This window comes from Teleopsis dalmanni, chromosome 2 (assembly GCF_002237135.1).
Source record: "Teleopsis dalmanni isolate 2A chromosome 2, ASM223713v2, whole genome shotgun sequence".
NCBI lineage: Eukaryota > Metazoa > Arthropoda > Insecta > Diptera > Diopsidae > Teleopsis > Teleopsis dalmanni.
In genome coordinates this window covers 218,071,840-218,091,557 of record NC_051847.1, presented here as the reverse complement: position 1 = coordinate 218,091,557, position 19,718 = coordinate 218,071,840, and the positions used below count along the sequence as shown (strand labels likewise).

General features: G+C 31.1%; 2 protein-coding genes across 3 annotated transcripts; one reads left to right on the top strand and one right to left on the bottom strand.

The window, feature by feature from the left end:
• The first annotated feature begins 247 nt into the window (after window positions 1-247).
• LOC119683469 lies at window positions 248-13,163 on the top strand. The gene is made up of 7 exons (XM_038097153.1): window positions 248-450; window positions 8,175-9,247; window positions 9,310-9,538; window positions 9,616-9,816; window positions 9,877-11,334; window positions 11,390-11,578; window positions 11,640-13,163. The coding sequence occupies exons 1-7, from the start codon at window positions 348-350 to the stop codon at window positions 13,034-13,036; spliced, it is 4,650 nt and encodes a 1,549-aa protein (XP_037953081.1). The 5' UTR covers window positions 248-347; the 3' UTR covers window positions 13,037-13,163.
• A 2,466-nt stretch (window positions 13,164-15,629) lies between these two features.
• On the bottom strand, window positions 15,630-18,501 carry LOC119680430 (G-protein-signaling modulator 2). Of its 2 annotated transcripts, none has more exons than XM_038093238.1 (5): window positions 17,757-18,501; window positions 17,392-17,689; window positions 16,737-17,323; window positions 15,951-16,669; window positions 15,630-15,873 (listed from the first exon to the last, which is right to left on the bottom strand). In XM_038093238.1, exons 1-5 carry the CDS (start codon window positions 18,120-18,122, stop codon window positions 15,858-15,860), a joined length of 1,986 nt encoding a protein of 661 aa, XP_037949166.1. In that variant the 5' UTR covers window positions 18,123-18,501; the 3' UTR covers window positions 15,630-15,857. The 2 variants fall into 2 exon arrangements, with proteins under 2 accessions (XP_037949166.1, XP_037949167.1); XM_038093239.1 differs by having other exon boundaries at window positions 15,630-15,870.
• Between the last annotated feature and the right edge of the window lie 1,217 nt (window positions 18,502-19,718).

Sequence of the window (19,718 nt, the reverse complement as noted above, 5' to 3'; positions counted from 1 at the left end):
CAGAAAGGAGGGAGATAGATAAAGAGAGTTATTTAGTTTTACCGCATAAATTTGATTAAGTTAAATTTTAGATATTTACTGTAATTATAAGATCTACATTAGCATATTACTCTTTTTACCTTATGTTAATTAAAGAAGACAACTTTGAAATATAAAAATTTATACAATTTTGAACTTGTTTTTTTTCAGTGTATAAAGAAATTCACCAACAAACTTTAAGCTGCTTTACTGTTTTGATCTTGCCGAATTACATAAACGCAGCATTTGCTCTGCTTTTGGGCACAGCATACATTTTACTTGGTATCCTGTTTTGTTAATGCAATTTTGGAAATTGGCTTACATCGAATATGGCACACTACGATCAGAGATGGTTGAAACTCTTCACGGTTATTGCACTTATCTTTGCATGTGCATTGACAACAGAAGTTGAAGCGAGACGCCGTTCCAATGGTGAGTAAAATCAAAAAGATATAAATTTTATAAGTGTATTTTTTTCTTTTTTTTTTCTTTTAAAATATATGCAATAAAGTCAATGACTTGAGTAAAAATATTTATAAAAAAATAAATCAAATTAAAGAATTCATATGCTCATGTTGCACCTAAAGCACCTACGGTGATTCCGTGAGCTTAAAATCTGAATAATTTCCTTATAAGACACTTTCTTTAAATTTTATTTTATAAAAATTGTAGAAAAAAAAATTATTGTATTAATAATGTCTGTTTTTCTTGATGTCATTGACTTGATGTCTATGTCTTCGATAGTTGCCCTATATTCTAATAATAGCAGCGGAACATTTAAAAGTAATATGAAAGCTTTTCACTACTTACAGTCACACTTCTTTAAAAATCCAAAAAATTCAAAAACACCGTAGTGAATTAATTTAAGATACGCGCAGTTTAAGCACAATAGTTAAATTTTTTTTAATTTAATTGAAGTTTCATGTAGTGAATTCGTGTGGTAAAAACGCTTCGCACTGGAATAAAATAATGCCAAAATACAATAAAAAATACTTTAAATAATTTATGCTATTTATAAAATGCTAAGAGGAAATTTAAAAACAATATAAAATGAAAAAAATTACTTTAAAATTAAAAAAAAATAATAAAAATATTGCTGAAACTAAACAAATTTATCACGAATTTTATTTTGATAAATAATGAGAAAATAAAATAAAATAAATTTATTTCCTAAAAATTAGACCAAAATCATGTGAGGCGTAATAAATCTCTAAAAAAAAGAAACACTTAAGTAGCTTTAAATTAAAATTAAAATATCTTTTTTAACTGTCAATAGAAGCCTACACAACTACTACTCGCCATAAAGTCACATATCACTCGTATATGTAAACCTTGCAACACGTTTACACAACGCCACACAAGTTGCGTGTTGTGTTGCCATTGTAGGAAAATAATATACAAATATTTACTCCAACTAACTTTTCCGTTATAGGCTAAAACATTACACACATCACACACAAACACACACATGCGCACAACATTATGTACCAGTAAAACAAAAAACACCGGAAAAGGTACAGAGTACAACTAAAAAACAACAAAAAAAAATCTAAGCAAAGAGTAATAAAAGCACAAACACTGTGTCAGTCGGTCAAGCGTGCTAAGTCTGGTAACATCTTCACTCAGTGTAAAGCTTAGACATGCAGTTAACATCAACTAGTCATAGTACAATTCCGTAAATGTAACGAATTTGAATTTTTTTCTTTTCATTGCTTTTCATTGCCCCGCATTGCCCGTGTTTAATGCTTTTAACTGGCTTTAAAGCTAAAACCTTTGCCTTTTGTTTCAGTTTTGATTTTGATTTTGATTTGCCTTTAGACACTCCGGCTGTCTTTGCCTAAGTGGAGAGAATCAAGCAACGAACTCGTTCTTGACTAACTTAAGCCTTGCATTGTCGGTACAAGTTTTCTATTTCTTTTGTGTGCAGACAAGTACACCTCACTTCTTGCTGAGCAGATCAAACAGAAGTGGGAAACCTGCGAACTTTTCTTAGAAAGTAATAATATTCTTAATGTTATTACTCAAGTTTTCGATAAAATTTTTCAATGTATTTATCATGCGTTCTTTTGTTCGCTTCCCTATAAATCAAATATTTTGTTCCCTATGAATCAAATATTACAAAGAAAATAGTATTGAAATTAAACAATTAAAAAAAATATAATTAATTAATTCAATTATTCTACAGCTGGTTTATGATTTCTTTCTAATATAAACACAGCACGTAAATTTGTTAATTTGTTAACTTTCACAGCAAATTAACAAAACATAAAGAGTCAAGTACGGTTTTGGGTCAGTTGGTTAAGGAGCGCTGACTCTGAGCTTTAAATTTGACAGGGCATAAGTTCAATTCCTGGTACTTGCATTCTCAAAAAATTATTTATAAATAATTAAATACAAGAATTACTTCCAAGATCACTGAGGATGAATATTTGGCCATACTCGTAACAGCTGTATGGTCAGCTAAAAATTCAATTAATTAAAATAATATAAAAAGAATTTTTATTGTAGTTCACTACTTTTCGAAATAATGTCTTTATCAAATATGTATTATGTAGTACAACAGGTACATTGAGTTTTTGTTATGAAAAAAAAATTTTTTTAATCAAAGATAAATAATTTTATACTAGATTCAACGGAAAATTTTGTTTGTAATTTTAGCTGTCAAACATTTTCATTTTGCATTGAAAGCAATAACATTTCACAGCTAAAATTACAAACATGACAGCTAAAATTACAAAGAAAACTCTCTTTTGAATGCAGTATTAGTTAGATACCATTTATTAAAAGTGATACTACACTCCCACCTATTTGCACAAGTAATGACGAAGTCAACAACAAATCTCCGATGATGATAGTGGATATATAATTGCATCAATGAGTATCTACTGAAAATATCTAATAAATCTAACGATTTCTACTATTTTTATGTAGAAATCAAAAAAGTTCGAAGTATTACTACTCTTTTTAAATAATTAAAATATTATTCTAAAAGTATCCAAAAAAAATGCAAAAAATTTATATATATAACAATAAAATGAGTTAAAAAAATATTTTTTTTAATTAATTAAGATTTGAAAAAAGTTTGATACTCAACATGAATTTAAAGATTCAATAAAATACTAATTTAAATTAAAAACGTCTTACCTCTTAGACATTGGTTTAATTTAGGAAACAAGGAATAGGATTAAATACATATAAATTTTAAAACATAAGCTTTCTGGATTCTCATAACTGCCATTCTCTTTGGCGCCCTATATAAATATTTTTGATTCGATAAGTCATTTAAAAATGGAGTAGTTAAACCTTTGTCCCATATTGATTTTCTAATTTCTTGAAACAATGAATTACTATCTCAATTAATTTTATTTAGTAAGAAAAATTTATAAACTTATTGAAAAAAATAATTTACTATATACTATTGAAGATATAAATATATTTAATATATATTACTGATATTAAATTCGGTGAGATCTTACTGCTTTCGTGTAAAATGATATCAGGTTTTAATATCAGTTACTTCTATTAGAATCTATTATAAGTTATAAATATCCAATAATACTTGGATATTTATATTTATAATCTTTGAAAAATTATAATAATAGTAGAATTTTGTGAAACTAACAGTTAATTATATTCAATAATCATAAATTTGCTCTTTAAATTTTATTAATCTCATAAGTACGAGCTACATAAACTACATATTATAGTAAATCACCAAAATCTGTTCAAGTGTCGAATACACACTCTACAACTATTCTATATAGTTAAAATATAGTAATATTTATTCACATTTTTACATTTCACTATGGTCACATTTAATATATGTGATGGTCACATTACAGTTTGTTAAGTAAATACCGCAACTATTAAACCACCATGACCGGCAGTAAGTTCTAACTGATTGATTCTTTAGCATTTATTTTTCGATTATGGCCTACAAAGATTACCAGTCAAACTACTCTTAATTTTCATTAATTCAGAAAAATGAAAACTGATCATTATCGCCTATGAACTTGTTTACGTGCTCAGCTTAGGTTGCATCACTTGTGGCACAATTAATTGGATATTCATGTAGAAGAGTGGTCTCTATATGGTGAAATGATATCATTAAATGAGTTCGAAATAAAATATTATAATAAAATATACAATAATATACAAAACTATATTTAAAAAACTAATGAATTTATCCAAAATTAAACTTCATTAAAAATTAATTAATTAATTTACATAAAATTTAGTACAATAAAGTCATCTTAATTCGTAGTTTCTCAAATGTTATTTAATAAACTGCAGTTTATAAAAATATTATTTAAAAGTATTAAATTTACTATTAAATGAAATACGAACTTATATATATTTATACATACACAAACACACTTACGTATATTACAAAAACAATAAAATTAATAATAACGGCTGCAATAATAATATCAATATGACACAAAACTATGGTTTGAATTTGATAATTAATTCATTATTATTTAAAAATAACTTTTATTATTATTAGCTAAGGTTACATTATCTAAAACTTATGCTAATTTTTCACAGAATTAAAAAAAATAAATAAAACGAATGAATCAGCAGACGGTGACTTCGAGGTTATAGATTTTGCAATGCAACCAAAGGTAAAAAATACTCGTATGGCCTTATTAAATCAACTTAAAAAACCTAAATTTAGGATACATATACATACATACAAGTACACATAAATATAGTATAATATGACGTACCTGAAAGTGTTCAAAAATGAAGCTATCATGGCTATTAATGTACTGACAGGTACAATGCCAGTTTGCTTACAGTTTTCATCATATTAAAAAGAAAAAGATAATATTAATGGCAAACTATAATGTCTGTCTATATCTGTATACCGTTGTTTTATGACAGTATTGGTCACTATTGCAAAATCGTGTTATGCTCTACAGACATTAGTAAGGCTATTGCCAAATGGAACGCTTAGACTTCCAGAAAATGTTTATTGACCATAAGTTTATGGCTATTGCAAATCGCTCATTGGCAAGCGAAAATTCTCATAGAAACACTATTGTGCTATATTGACCTAAGTAGCATAGCTAGAGGGTTAAAGAGAATAAACCACCTTGAGATCGATAAGTATTTTAAGCTATGATTCACTCTTTGTAATAATAATTATATAGTATTATATATTATTGTTATATTTTAATTTATTATCAACTCTTGAGGAGTGAAATATTAATAATTCATAAAAAAAGCATTTGATTAATAAAATACATTAATGAATAAAATTAACAGTTAACCCAAATAAACGCGTTATCAATTAATAACGCGTTTATTTATAGTATAAAGCCAATGCTTAATTTTGTGCTTTACTCGAGCACTACTTTTTTAAATTCGTTTTAAAAGCTACATAAGGTGGAATATTTAATAAAATAACTGTATTTAGAGTTGAAAAAAGTTAATATATGAGATAGTGCTAAATGAATACTAATAACCAAATGAATAAGCTTGTGTTTAGTAAACCAAATTTAAAAGGATTAAAATTAATAATCTAATAATTAATAAAATAGCAATAAACCTAACGAAGAGTAATCAAATAAATAAAATAAATTAATTAATAAATAAAAAAATTACTTCTAAATAGGTTTAAAGGTTTAAAAGACTTTTTCTTAAACCAAAAACTGAAAGTTTTATGATTTTATCTAGGCAAAGCATTAATTTCTTTATACCATATAAACAATTTTTTATTATTGCTTAAACAAATTTTAATTATTAGTTTTGTAATTTATTTATGTGAGCCAATTTTAACTTTCCTTCCAAGTATTCCTTTTTAAAAGGACTACGATGATTTAAAACTACCACCTATGCGTATGCTTGATATGTCCAAAATAGATTGATGGTACTGCCTATAAAGGCTGGTTAGGTTAAAGTGGCGGCCTTGTGCACAAAGCCGATTATACTGAAATAACGATTTATTGTGATACAATGGATAAGCGTGGCAAATAAACGATTTGCCCGTCTCCTGCTGAACTGTCCTTCTCCAGATCATTGCTCGTCTGCCTCTGCGCCTAGTCCCCTAGGGGTTCCAAGTGAGTGCAGCATGTGCGAAATCGCAGTATGTGCCCAATTCTTCTTATCTGGTTGCTTACATTTGTTTGGTGTGTTATTCTCCACAACTCTTCATTTGAAATCGTTTTAGGCCCCCATATGCCTAATATGTTGCGCAGACATCGATTGATAAATGATTGCAATCTTCTTTCGATTTCGGAGTTAGCAAGCCAGGTTTTCGAACCATATAGACATACCGATAAAAAGGTTTTGACTTAAATTTTTTTTTTTTACACTTTAATAAAGTGTGAATTCACTTAGTTCATTGATACTTAAATCTGCTTAACTTATCTTTCATCATATTTACAAAAATGTAATTACATGTTACAGTGGAAATTGTTGCAATAATAAGTATAACAATGACTTAACTTGCATGGAGCAAGTAATTGAATGAATCAGTGAGTCAGTAAAATAACAAAGCCAACAAACTCGATTTTTTTGAAATTTTTGAAATTTCTATGCAACAGTAAACAAAAAATGAAGTCAGACAAAGAAAAATGTTATTTTCGACAATTGTGAATGAAACTGAAGCAACATTTTAAATGAAATTGCTTAAAACTCATATAACAATTGCAAATGATTTCAAAAATGACATAACAAGCTTATTCAAACAAACATTTCAATACACCAAATTTTTTTTTTTTATTTTTGTAATAAAAATAAAAAATACATGAAAATTGATTTTATTGAAAAATTATTTTCATTTTCAAAAAAACGTTACTCATACGCCAAGTGCAACCGAACAAATGAGATAAAAGAGCTTACAGCTTGCAAATAATATGAGCATTTAAATTAACAAATACATTATACATATGACTATTCATAAAAATAAATATAAAAAAATATATAATAGAAGACTGACTGTATGACTGGCTGTATACAAATATCGTATAATACTGAATATACAATATATTGTATAGTATATCTATAAATAATACTAAAAATGCAAAATCTTTGCAAGCTTATGAACTCTAAGTCACAAGTTGGAATATTATTTTGTACATCTACATACCTACTCACATATATTTAAATATATATTGAGTAATAACAAACTATAGTCTTAGTTGAAATTATTTGTTGTTGTATTTGAAATTACTTGACAATGAGTTGCTCATACATTATTTTTTTATTATTTAAATACGTGATTTGGCATTTTGAAATTGCATTGAACTCGCCTCATTACTGTTTAAAATGTTTGGCACGTTTTAAAAAGTGAAACCGGTATGGGTTTTTCTATGAATACATTCCAGAACTGATAAGAGTTCAAGCTCATTTTTTAAAAACTAATCAAAATTGCTACTAAAATGAGGTTAAAAGCACTATAAAGATGCGGTAAGATATGGATGACTGACTCGTGATTTGGACTGAACACAACAAAAATAAATTTATTCAAGTAGGTAAGATATAGCAAGGAAGTAATTACTCGTAACTTACACTAAATAAAGTTTAAAAATAAAATAAGATAAAATAGATCGCTAATATTAGTGATACTAAATAAATCTTAAAATTTACTAATTGTTTTATTATTTTTCAAAATAGTCTCCAGTATAATTTATATACTTTAACATACACTCAAATCAACTAGTGAAGCATTATTCCCACAGTGAACTCGGTGGCTTACTGCATTGATAGTGCGGGAATAAACAGAAATTATTGTCAAAACTCTGAATTTTTTTTTTTAAGACTTTATACTCTATCTTGCGGCTCTACTTGAGAATCATCATTAGGATCACGATCTAATATAAATCAATATTACTAGCATAGGCACTATAATATAGACGAGAGAATAAAGAGGATGACGTAGATATAGTTTTAGTAACATTAATTTATGTTAGATCGTCAGCGAGATTAAAAAATATATAAAAACCATTATAAAAAAATAGGTCGATAAATAAATTCAAAAAATTTTAAAGACTTTTATATTTATAACAATTATTAACATATAGGCAGTTTTTAGTTAATTATAAATATATACATATACAATTTATATATATTAATAAAAGTATTTATAGTTAAACTTGTTAAGTGATCTGAGAAACCTCACTAAAATATTTTATTTACTTACTTTACAGCTACACTCACAGCTTGTCAGCATTTAAGACGAGCGGAAGCACGGCGCGCTAAAGCCTTGTCTGGTCCCTATGGGTACACAGTGCGCATACCACGTTGCAACAAAAATGGCGACTTTGAGTCTATACAATGCAGCAATGAGAAGACAAGTTCCGATTGTTGGTGTGTTGATGAATATGGTGTGGAAATTCCTGGTACCTTTAATGAAACGAAATTAAATGTTCATTGCGAAGAACCTGAAAATTGTCCAGCTTCTGCTTGTAGAATGTTTTGTCAGTCTGGTTTTGCTAGAGATCCAGAGACAGGTTGCAGCATTTGCCGTTGTCGTGATCCCTGTGATGGCTTAGAATGTCCAAATGATCAAACATGTCAAGTTCAGGAGGTAAAATGCAAATCAGAACCATGTCCTTCAGTACCGACGTGTAAGAAAGCACGTTCTATTGCTAATTACTGTCCTGCTGGTATGCCTTTAGCTATAGAGGATAGTATACGACCTTTCTTATGTGGACTTGAAGCTGGTAAGCCACAGTGTCCACCTCTCTATAAATGTGTAGTCGAAACTGGAAATGATTATGGAGTTTGTTGTCCAAACGCCTTGAATTTCCAAAAGCCCGGTGTTTGCCCTGCTACTGATAAAATAGAATATAGTGAACGTACTGGTTACATGTGTGGATCACCTTGTACCCATGATCTCGAATGTCCACATATGGAAAAGTGTTGCTTTACTAAAGGATGCCAATTTAATTGTCAGAAACCGCACAATGTAACCACATGCAATCAAGCACGAGCTCTCTCCGATTTGTTAGCTATAAACGAACGTGAAGGCCGTGGCTATGCACCTGAATGCAATGATGCAAATGGTATGTTTTCACCAAGGCAATGCTCTCGTAATGGTTTAGTTTGCTGGTGTGTAGATCCACGGACTGGACATAAAATCGAAGGTTCTATGGGAGCAGCAAATAATGTGAACTGCGATGGCTGGGAAAATATGATTAGTAGATCTGTGGGACGTAGTTTTAGCACAGAGCAATGTGATACAAATATATGTGCTGCAGTATGTGAGTATGGATTTAAGGTAAGCCTACAAGTATATACCATTATTGATATAATACTTAAATATAACATAATTTCCCACAGAATGACCATAATGGCTGTCCCACATGCGAATGTGCTGAACCCTGCGAAGGATTTAAGTGTGCCATGGGTTCCCATTGTGAAGTAGCCACTGATCCACTTTGTCAATCTGGTTCGGCATTATGTGCATCTTGGCCGGTATGTAAGCCTGACCTAGCTTACACTAATCCCTGTGAAATTGGCACTCCTCTATCTGATAATGCAACCGGGGAAGTAATGTACTGTTTCGATGGTAAATATTAAAAAATAAAAACTAAAATTCGTGTATTATTTAATGGCAAACAACTTATAATTTCTAATAATTTTCAGAACGTCAATCACGTACCTTCCAGCCAGCTGCTTTCTTCGAGCCTGAACCCGAATCAAAACAGGCGCGTTCTATGACAAATCGTATTATGTGTCCAGAGAACTACAAGTGCACTAAATTGCATCGCGAAGCAGAAAGTATTTGTTGTCCATTGCCGGAAGTAACTAAAGTCGAAGAACAACTTTCCCAACATCAGCAAACCAGTAAGTAGGCATATATAAATTAATCATTCATCTCATGTAATTCAATTCTATATTACGCAGTGTGTGAATATCTGCGCGATTTTTCTGAACGCATGGAAGGCACAGAGGAAGGAATGCAATTAGCCGTACCGCCGCCTCATTGCACTGATGATGGCAGCTACAAGGAACAACAGTGTGCTATGCGCAAAATTAAAGTAACACGTGCAGAACAACGTAAAATATTGGAGGAAAATACAATCCGTCGGATGCGTATGTTACTCGACAGTATATCTACTAATGCACCTCGTTCTAAACGAGATGTTGCAGACCGCTTGAAGCTTTATCGAGTTAGTGATGATGTTTTGAAGGTACAAGCAGCTGCTCCAGTCATGACGCGTAGTGCCAAGGTTATTGATATGGGTAGTAATCGGCAACAACATCTTGGCGAGCTGTTTGAAATCGATTTTAAGAAACAACAGCCAGCAGCAAAGAAGCCATTGAACGATAACGAATTAATTGAAATGGATGTAGAGGAATGCTGGTGTGTAGATAGTTTTGGTACAGAAATTCCGCGTTCACGTAGCTTTAATGTATCGAATGAAATGTGTGTGCAATTAAGAGAGCAAATAGATTGTTTAGACTTAACATGTCGCATGGGTTGCGAGTATGGCTTTCAAATAGACCCCAACACACGTTGTCCTGCCTGCCAATGTCGTGACCCTTGCGATGGTGTCACTTGTGGTGATGGCAAAGAATGTCGTATTGTAGATGTTTCATGTGACGAAGAATACTGTCCACCAGTGCCAGCGTGTTTGCCACGAAAACCTGGTCAATGTCCTTATTTGGTACCACCCGGATCTGACTTAGATACAAATACATGTGCGTATGAATGTCGCACCGATGCACACTGTGAAGGTAGTCAGCGTTGCTGTTCGAATGGTTGTGGCACACAATGCGTGCAGCCACAAATGAAAACTGCTTGCCAGCATCTGCAGGGCATACAAATTCATCAGTCCTCGGAATTGGGCATACCAGCAATGAAGATGCATATAGCACAATGCGATCCGATTACAGGAAAATGGGAAGAGGTGCAGTGTGCACCCGATGGGTATTGTTGGTGCGTAACAGAGAAAGGACAAGAAATAAGTGGAACTCGGATTAAGGGTAGTAAACCCATTTGCAAAATCAATTCAGCATTTAAATGTGAAATATTAAACTGTGAATCGGAATGCGAGTCTGGGTATCGCGTAGATGAGAATGGCTGTCAAACTTGCGAATGTCGCGATTATTGCAACGAAATCAATTGCTCCAGTGATGAGGAATGTCAGCTCATTAATATAGAATGTGTTGATGCTCCTTGTCCTAAAATGCCAATTTGTGTACCTAAACGAGACTCAATATGTCCCGAAGGCAACCCGCTTAAACAGGGAGATACTGAAGTTAGTTGCGGACCACATAACGAAAATGAAATATGTCCAACAACGCATACCTGTCAGTTGAATCCAGTTAGTAATCGAGGTGTTTGCTGTACGAAAACTAGTAAGTATAAAAATATTTTTCTGTGGAAAAGTTGTGATGTCAAATATAATTACAGGGGATGTTTGCTTTGAATCAATGGATAATATCTGTTTATCCACCGGCACTTCTTTACGTAATTCAACGAGATATCGTTTTAGTCCAAAAGCAAATAAATGTATCGCTGTTGATATAGATCTTGACGTAAGTCTCTGTCAGACCAAAAACTTATTCCACAATAAACTAGCTTGCAACTCCGTTTGTCCTGGTAAGCTTTATGAATTTTTGGTACAATTGTAGTAGAAAATTTATATTATATTCTTTTACAGTGCTAACGCAATGCGAACGTCTTAAGTTGAAAAATCGTCTCGCAGCACAACGAACTGGACACAGCTCAGTATGGTTCCAACCGAGTTGTGATCCTGTAACCGGCAATTGGAGTCCTGTTCAATGTTTAGGTAAACAACCGGCATTGGACTCACCGCTACAGAAGCATCATGTAGAAGGTATGAGTCGTGCGTTTGGTAGTGAAAGAAATGTGACAATAATGTCAGATATACAATCACCGTACGGCGTTTGTTGGTGCGCAGATAAGAAAGGTGCTCCACTTAAAGGTACACTTACACGCGATATTGAACCAACCTGCAATAGTCGACAAGGAAGAGCACAACGTGAGTACACTGAAGGTGAACGATTAATGGAAGATCTTATTACACATATGACGAGTATAGATGAGATAGACAATGTCCTCGATTTAGTTGAAGCATCGAGAGAAGCACAACAAGAAGAGCGTGAAAAAGCTGCCAGAAGTAAGCATTTGGAACCCGATAATGAAGCTGTAGAAAGTACTAAGGAAAGCATAGCAGTAACAGAACGTGTGTTAGAGTTATCTAACTCGTTACTAGACTCAAAATTGAGTGTTGAAACTATGAAACCCTTACAAGTAAACTCCACACGTTGCCATGAATTTGCTAAAACTGCTACATATCCAATTACTTGTGACGATCAAGGTGGCTTCATGCCAACACAATGTGACGATACTTTATGCTGGTGTGTTGACGAAGCTGGTAATCCGTTAAATACAACCTCCACATTTCCGAAAGGTCGTGGTCGTTGTTTAAAAACGCCAATCCACTCGGTAGATGTAGAGCTACATATGCATAAAGAAACCGAGGAAAATCCACGTGATCTCTACGAAAAAGTTCGTGCCGAACTAATAGAAATGTTAGGCACAAAAATGGAAAATCTGCGAGTACATGAAAATGTTGAAGGTAAGTCTGTGGTACGATTTCAACTGAACGATGGCAACAAACTACATGTGGCGCACTCTCTGGAATCAGCCATCGCCTCAGGAAATTTTCATTTAGTTGGTGGACACTTACAAACTAATAGTAATAATTCACACTTCACGTATCATAGTAGAGTTTCAATGGTTGGGACACCTATTTTGTCAACAGAAAATAATATGCAATATATTATTTTTATCTTGGCGACTGGTGTTGCATTCTTGGTTAGCGTCTCCATTGTTTACCTGATGCTTAAACGAGGAAGTCACATGGCTTTCGTTAACTATATGTATCCAATACGTCCAATCAAAAGCATTAAGAGTAGTAAGAGCAAAGCAATTGAATTTGCAACACCGATTTTCGTGTTTGATGCTCAAAAAGGAAATGATAGTTCCAAATCGAATGTAGAGACAAAGGAGTTACCACCATCGGTTCCATAATATAGCTTTATTAAGGTTTTTGCGATCTTAGATATATATAATTACTTGAGTAGGAAAATCTGTAATGTTGGCAGAAGATTATGTTAGATTTATTTGTAGTCAAGATTGCTTCAATCATAAGTTTAGCTTTAAGTACATATCATGTAAATTAACTTATTTAAACATTGTAAATATATTTAGTTTATCAATACATTTAATTTATATCATATACCTTCTAATTACATATAAGCATTAACAAAAAATAAATAATTATTTATGAATTTTAATTACTTACATACAGAGTTTTAATTTTCGCAAAAGCAAGAATAAAAGGTAAGAATATCTTTACTTTTATCAGAATATTAGAAAAATCGTTTCCAATCTACAATATTCTTTAAGGTTTTTGATATATATTGTTATTTTGTATTATTATTTTATCTATTGACTAGAAGTTTCTTTTGTGCCGAAGTTGGCGCTGTGAAGAAAGTTACAGCTTGCCTTCAAGTAGGAAATATATTACATATATTTATATGGGTATTATGCATCTAAAAACGAGGTATAGATGTCATTCAATATTTTTCTTCTATGGGTTTCTGATGACATGAATATCGTAAGCAAGGACCATTGAGTAGGAGTATGTAATGTATTCAACATATAGTTTAGTTTAATACAAGATGATAAGAATCACCAAAATGATGAAAGTCAGTATGCTAGTCCAGCCTTCTTATATAGAAAGAAATAGGGTGACCACTATAAATAGGTTGGAGACCCATTATTGGTACCCCAAATTATGCTAGGTGGTTTAATATTCACTTCATTGACTCTTGCCGTAGCTGTTAGAAAGGCAACCAAGTACTTCACATCTGCAATATAATAGGTAAAGTAGTAACTCGCTACTGCAAGTAATTGTCCCTAATATTAAAGTTGTATTAATAGGTTTAGTCCTATGATAATGATCGGATCGTGGAAGCTCAATGACAGTTCTGTCATTGTAAAATAGTAACTCGCTTCTGCAAGTACTTGTCTCTAATACTAAAATTGTATTAATAGGTTTAGTCCTATGATAATGATCGGATCGTGGAAACCCAATGGCAGTTTTGTCTCTATTTAAAACTAAATAATGGGCTATTCACATCTGCTACTGGTACTGATTTTGTTTTACGCGACTGTCTAAATGAAATTTATTGAAAGAAATACTGAATATAAGAACTACTAACTTATAAGATAAACCATTTAACTACTTTTTAAAAAGTGAATTAATTATATTTATTTTTATTTATAAATAATTTATTAATTTTTAAATAATAATTATTTTTAGTATAAAAACTATTAAAAACATGAAGATAGTGGACGTACTAAAATTAAAAAAATATTATAATATTATAGTGTTAAGATTTAATATATCTTTGTAATTATATATATAAAAAGTTAATAGATTGTTTTGGAAGTTGGTACATAAAACTTTCATCTCAGTCCGTTAGTTAAAAGTTACAATAAGATAACTATTTGGTTTTAAATTAAAATCAATTTCGAATTAATTATCATAATTTCCGAATTAAAAATGTACAATTTAATGAGCAAAACCACATGAAATTATTTATATAGTCGAGTAGGATTTGGTTTTCATATATTTTATATATATTATTGCAAGTATTACGTATTTAGAAACACGATAACTCTATTAATACAAATTCTTATATATTAAATATAATATATTTTATTTTAAATTTTTTTTTTAAGTGCATAAACATTTCGGTTTTGCCAAATGTGCAAATAACTCGCTTTTTATTAATTTTAATAAATTTAATACTTTAGTTCTCCAATCAGGGTTTTATTATATAACATTTTATTATATAAAACATTTTTATATAATTTCAAAATCTTTCCTAATTCCTAAGATGAAATAGTAAAAAAGTATGGAAAAAAGTTATCTATTGCATAGAACATGGAAAAGTTGCACAGTGATTTTATCAACCATTGTTCTGTCATATTTTCTATTTTATATAAAAATATTTCATATTTTCAGCATTTTGATTTAAAAAAAAAATAATACATATTGCTTATTTCATTTAAAATTGTTGAAGTTACAAAGTTTAAAGAATTATAAAGACTTCAAACATTTCGCCATAATGATATGGATAATTTTGAAAATATTTTCTTTATGTTATAACCAGCCAGAGGTTTTTTTATATTTTAAATCAAAAGTCATTATTTTTATTTTTGCATTTAAACTTTTAAATTGTTCTGGCAACTTAGCTTGAAGAAGATACTCATATATAATGCGACTTCTTATTTTATAATATTTTTTATTTGTTTTAATAATTTAAACTATATGATTTGTAGATTTAATGTGTTAAATGCAAAATATGGACATTATTGTTTTATTTATTGATTTTAATTTTAAAAATGCAAACATTTGGTAAGTTTCCTTTTTGTTATTGTAACAAATTCAATAGTATTTTTTTTTTGTTTTGAAATAGACATTACCTAATCTAAGGAAAAAGTTTATTATATAAATTTTAAATCTATATATATTGTATATAGAATTTTTTTAGCTTAATATCATAACATATTAAAATGACTAATATTTGTAAATACAATATTTGTTGTAAAAATACGTATATAATAATAAAATATGCATTGGAAGAGTTTTGGTACAATTTACGATGTTTGTGTATTGGTAGAAACAGTGTTTTTATATACAGTAGTCGGTTTTTTGAACAGCCCATTCATTAAAACGAAAAATATAGGTGTATTTGATGTGAAATTATCCTTTATATTCAAATACGAGTTATGTATTCATTAATGACAAAACTTTGCAGTTCGTTAAATTACATATTCATTATATTGGACAACTACTGTATGTATAAAAAACAAATAAATTATTATATAAATATAAAAATATATATAAAAGTGAACAATTCAAACTTTTTACTTAGCATTTGCATTGCTTTGTGAGTTAGCACCACTGCCGACTGTTCCATTGGCAGCTGGACGTGTATTAAAAGGTATAGCAGCTCTTTGATCTTCCATACGGCCACTTTGAACTTTCATGATCAACGAAAAGAAATCTTCATCTGGCACTGTAGTACCACCAGCACTACTATTTCCAGCTCGTGCTGAACGTGAACGTGTTGGTGCAGCAGCTTCCGCATCTTCTGTTATATTGGAACGTGGTAATTCTGAACGTTGTTCTTCTAGACGTGAACTTTGACAACGCATTAGCATATCTAAGAATGCATCATCTGGCTGTTGTGTCGTAGTAGCACTTCTTGATAGATGTCCGTGACCAGATGTTGATCCACCACTACCAGTAGTGTTTTTTAATCCTGGCAATGCACCACTTCCTGTTAGTTCCCCACTACCTGTTGAATTTTGAGAGTTTTGTTGTGTTAACGGTTTTCTTGTGGCACCTAAAGCTGTTGAAATTGCATTCACTGAAGGGTTTTTAGTAATTTTTATAGAGCAACGTTGATCATCCATGCGTTTTGATTGTGATCGAGAAAGCATTTCAAAGAAATCATCATCTTGTGCTTTACCTTTTACCGTTGGTGGTTTTTGAACATGTTTATCATCCTGTGTTTGTGCACGTTTGCCATCTGGCGTTATTTTAATAAGATCTAATTGTTCCATACTCTGACGGCGTACACGTATCTATAAATTTATTTATAAAAAAATTGTACATTCCAGAAAATTATTATTGCATTATAAATGTACTTACCATACGTCCTTGGGAGCTTTCTGAACAATCTGATTGGTGTCCAGCATTCGATAAATCAGAATTACTTGAACGAGTGTCAATTGGAGAGTGTTCTACTTCTGGCAAGCCAAGTAGTTTGCGTAAATCAGATATATTTACACGTGCTGTGCTCTCTCCAACCGGATCTTGTAGTTCTTTAGCCAGCTGCAAATGCGCATCGGCGAACTGTAAGGCTTTTTCATGATTACCAATTGCGGAGTGCGCATTGCCTAATGACCAACATGCGCGTGCCTCACCTACTCTGTCTCCCAGTTCCTGTGCTATTGCTAAGTGTCGATGATGAAAATCGATAGCAGTTGCAAACTCGCGCAATAATGTGTAAGTGTTGCCAAGACTATAACATGATTGCGCTTCTACTTCATGTTCACCTAACTCAATGGCAAGCGCCAATGTACGCTTATAATGGTCTGCTGCGGATTCAAATTGTCCAAGAAAGATATGAGAATTGCCTAAGTTACTATTTGCACGTCTTTCAGCAGCTTTATCACCAAATTCACGTGCAATACGTAAACGTTCCTGATGATGTTCTATAGCAGCTTGAAAATCACCTGCAAATATATTTTCATTATTTGTAGATAAACATAAATATATGAATACAATATTACAAAAAAAGTACCTAATAAATAATATGTGTTTCCTAAATTGCCGCAAGCACGTCCTTGAGCTCCCCTATCTCCTAGATCTCGCATCAATTTCAAATTTTCTTGATAGAAATCAACAGCTTTTGTTAATGCTTCCTTTACATCATCGCCAAAGTCACCAGGATTTCTTTGACCCATATGTTTACCTTTCGCATGATAAACATTGCCCAAATTGTAAAGCGCTCGACCTTCTGACAATTTATCGCCTAACTGACGCGCCAATGTTAAATGACGCTCACAACATATAGCAGCTTCATCAAAACGACCCATTACCTGTAAATATTTATTTAATATAAATGTTCAATAAATAATTTAAAGTATTTTTTAACTTTTAACTAACCTTTAAAGTATTTCCCAAATTTCCAGATGACTTTGCTTCGCCTAACTTATCATTCATTGAACGGGCTAAGGTTAAATCTAGTTTATGATATTGCATTGCTTTTGAATAGTCTCCAAGATAAAAGTATGCATTTCCTAGTTGTGAGTAAATTGCAGATAACGTACGCAGATCATTTGTGCCAGCTTGTATGGCAGCTTGAAAAAATGCCACTCCTGCTCTGCAATCACCTGCTTTGCACAATCGCTCGCCCTCTAGTGCCAGTTCAAGACACATCGAAGAACCGCCCTCAGACGAACCAGCAGCACCTTGTGAGTGCGAATCCATAGCACTTGACACATTTTCAGCAGATGCTGATAAAGACGACATTATGTTTATAATTTATGCAATTTTTAAATTTTCTGTAATATTTTAAAGGGAGTTTCTCTTTTATTTCTTTTGTATCTCTTCCACTTCAAATTTACGAATAAAACACTTCGTTTTTCGATTTTTTTTATTTCTAATTTCGTTGCAACATATGTTCCCTTTTACAATATTTAATTCGTATTAAATTTGTATTAAATATATTAAATTTTCGCGTTGTAAAATTTCTACTTCAGAAGAAATTATTCATGGTCTTTTCTAATTTTCGCTTTGTTCCTCGTTCGCTTGAATCACAACGGAAAATAAACATAAAACAACACAACAAAAATAGTTTGGCTTGTGTAAAGGAGCACTGATGCGAAACAAACTGAAACTGCTACGACACAACGAACGGTCAAAAAGTTCAAAATCTATTATAACGGATAATATATTAAAGGATTTTCATCTATAAAATGAATAGTTTCATCTTTTGTTTAATGCAACAAACAATTGGTGATTTAAACATATGCTTTATTAAAATAAGTTATATGGAACAATTTTCATAGTTCATGGTTTCGTAAATTGTACAAAAGTATTACACATACACTACACTTCCATACAAATGATCAATTCTAGTTAGCATATTTTGTATGTGTGACACATTACTGCATATTTGTCGAGTTATACTGGATTTACACAAGAGTTTTGTTTGGAATTTTAGCTATCAAAAATATCATTTCGCAATGAAAGCAACAACAATTAACAGCTAAAATTAAAAAACGAATCTTGTATTAATTACGATAGTATTAATCTAGTAACAGTTTCAAAAACATAATGATATAATTTTGTCAATATTAACAGAAATACACTACCCCACATATGTAATAAACGCAAGCACTGTATACAGTGATATGGCAGCACTGTAAGTGCATTTTGTTTTCTCTTGGCATTTCTTAATACATCATGAAAAAGTAACCACTTCTGAAAAGTAATCAACTGCGTAAAACGAATAGAATTATTAACATCATTGTCGTCGCATTTATTATATATATTGTTAAAAAAATATAAAGTTCTAAGTGATCAATTTAAAGTAGAAATCAAATTTATCAAAGTTATAACAAGTTAGTAAGTGTTTTTATATATCAAGAAACAAAAGAAAATTCAATACATGCATTTAATAGAAGCCAAAATATTATTAATCTTATGAATAAATGTATTTATTTGTTTATAATACACAATATATAACAAAATTTTTGATATAAATGTATAACAAAGGCTGAAAACAAAAAGTTTTTGTAGTTGGTAAATGGCAAAATAATATAAACGAAATTTGTGCGAATAAGGAATAAATTGTCAATAAATTCAGAAAACTCAGAAAAATTTTTTTGCTTGATTTTGACACATACGCGTGCAAAAGAGAATAAACTAACGTAATTAAATTTTTTATGTGCTTAAAACTAATAAGATATCAACTTTATATAAATAGTGTTTAGAATTAATGATTTTTGCGATTGATTCTTCAGAATGAAAGGTAAGGATATCGTTTAGTGAAATTTCTATAATCTTAACCTCACACTCATCTCTCACCAAAAGGCTGTAATTCCAATGCAGAAGGTGCCCGAT

Excerpts from the sequence above, each read along its gene's own strand:
- LOC119683469 (XM_038097153.1), top strand. The coding sequence starts at position 348 with ATGGCACACTACGATCAGAGATGGTTGAAACTCTTCACGGTTATTGCA. Across the intron at positions 451-8,174 it reads AGCGAGACGCCGTTCCAATG|CTACACTCACAGCTTGTCAG; the intron begins GTGAGTAAAATC and ends CTTACTTTACAG. Across the intron at positions 9,539-9,615 it reads AGTAATGTACTGTTTCGATG|AACGTCAATCACGTACCTTC; the intron begins GTAAATATTAAA and ends AATAATTTTCAG.
- LOC119680430 (XM_038093238.1), bottom strand. The coding sequence starts at position 18,122 with ATGTCGTCTTTATCAGCATCTGCTGAAAATGTGTCAAGTGCTATGGAT. Across the intron at positions 17,690-17,756 it reads ATTTGGGAAATACTTTAAAG|GTAATGGGTCGTTTTGATGA; the intron begins GTTAGTTAAAAG and ends AAATATTTACAG. Across the intron at positions 17,324-17,391 it reads AAACACATATTATTTATTAG|GTGATTTTCAAGCTGCTATA; the intron begins GTACTTTTTTTG and ends ATATATTTGCAG.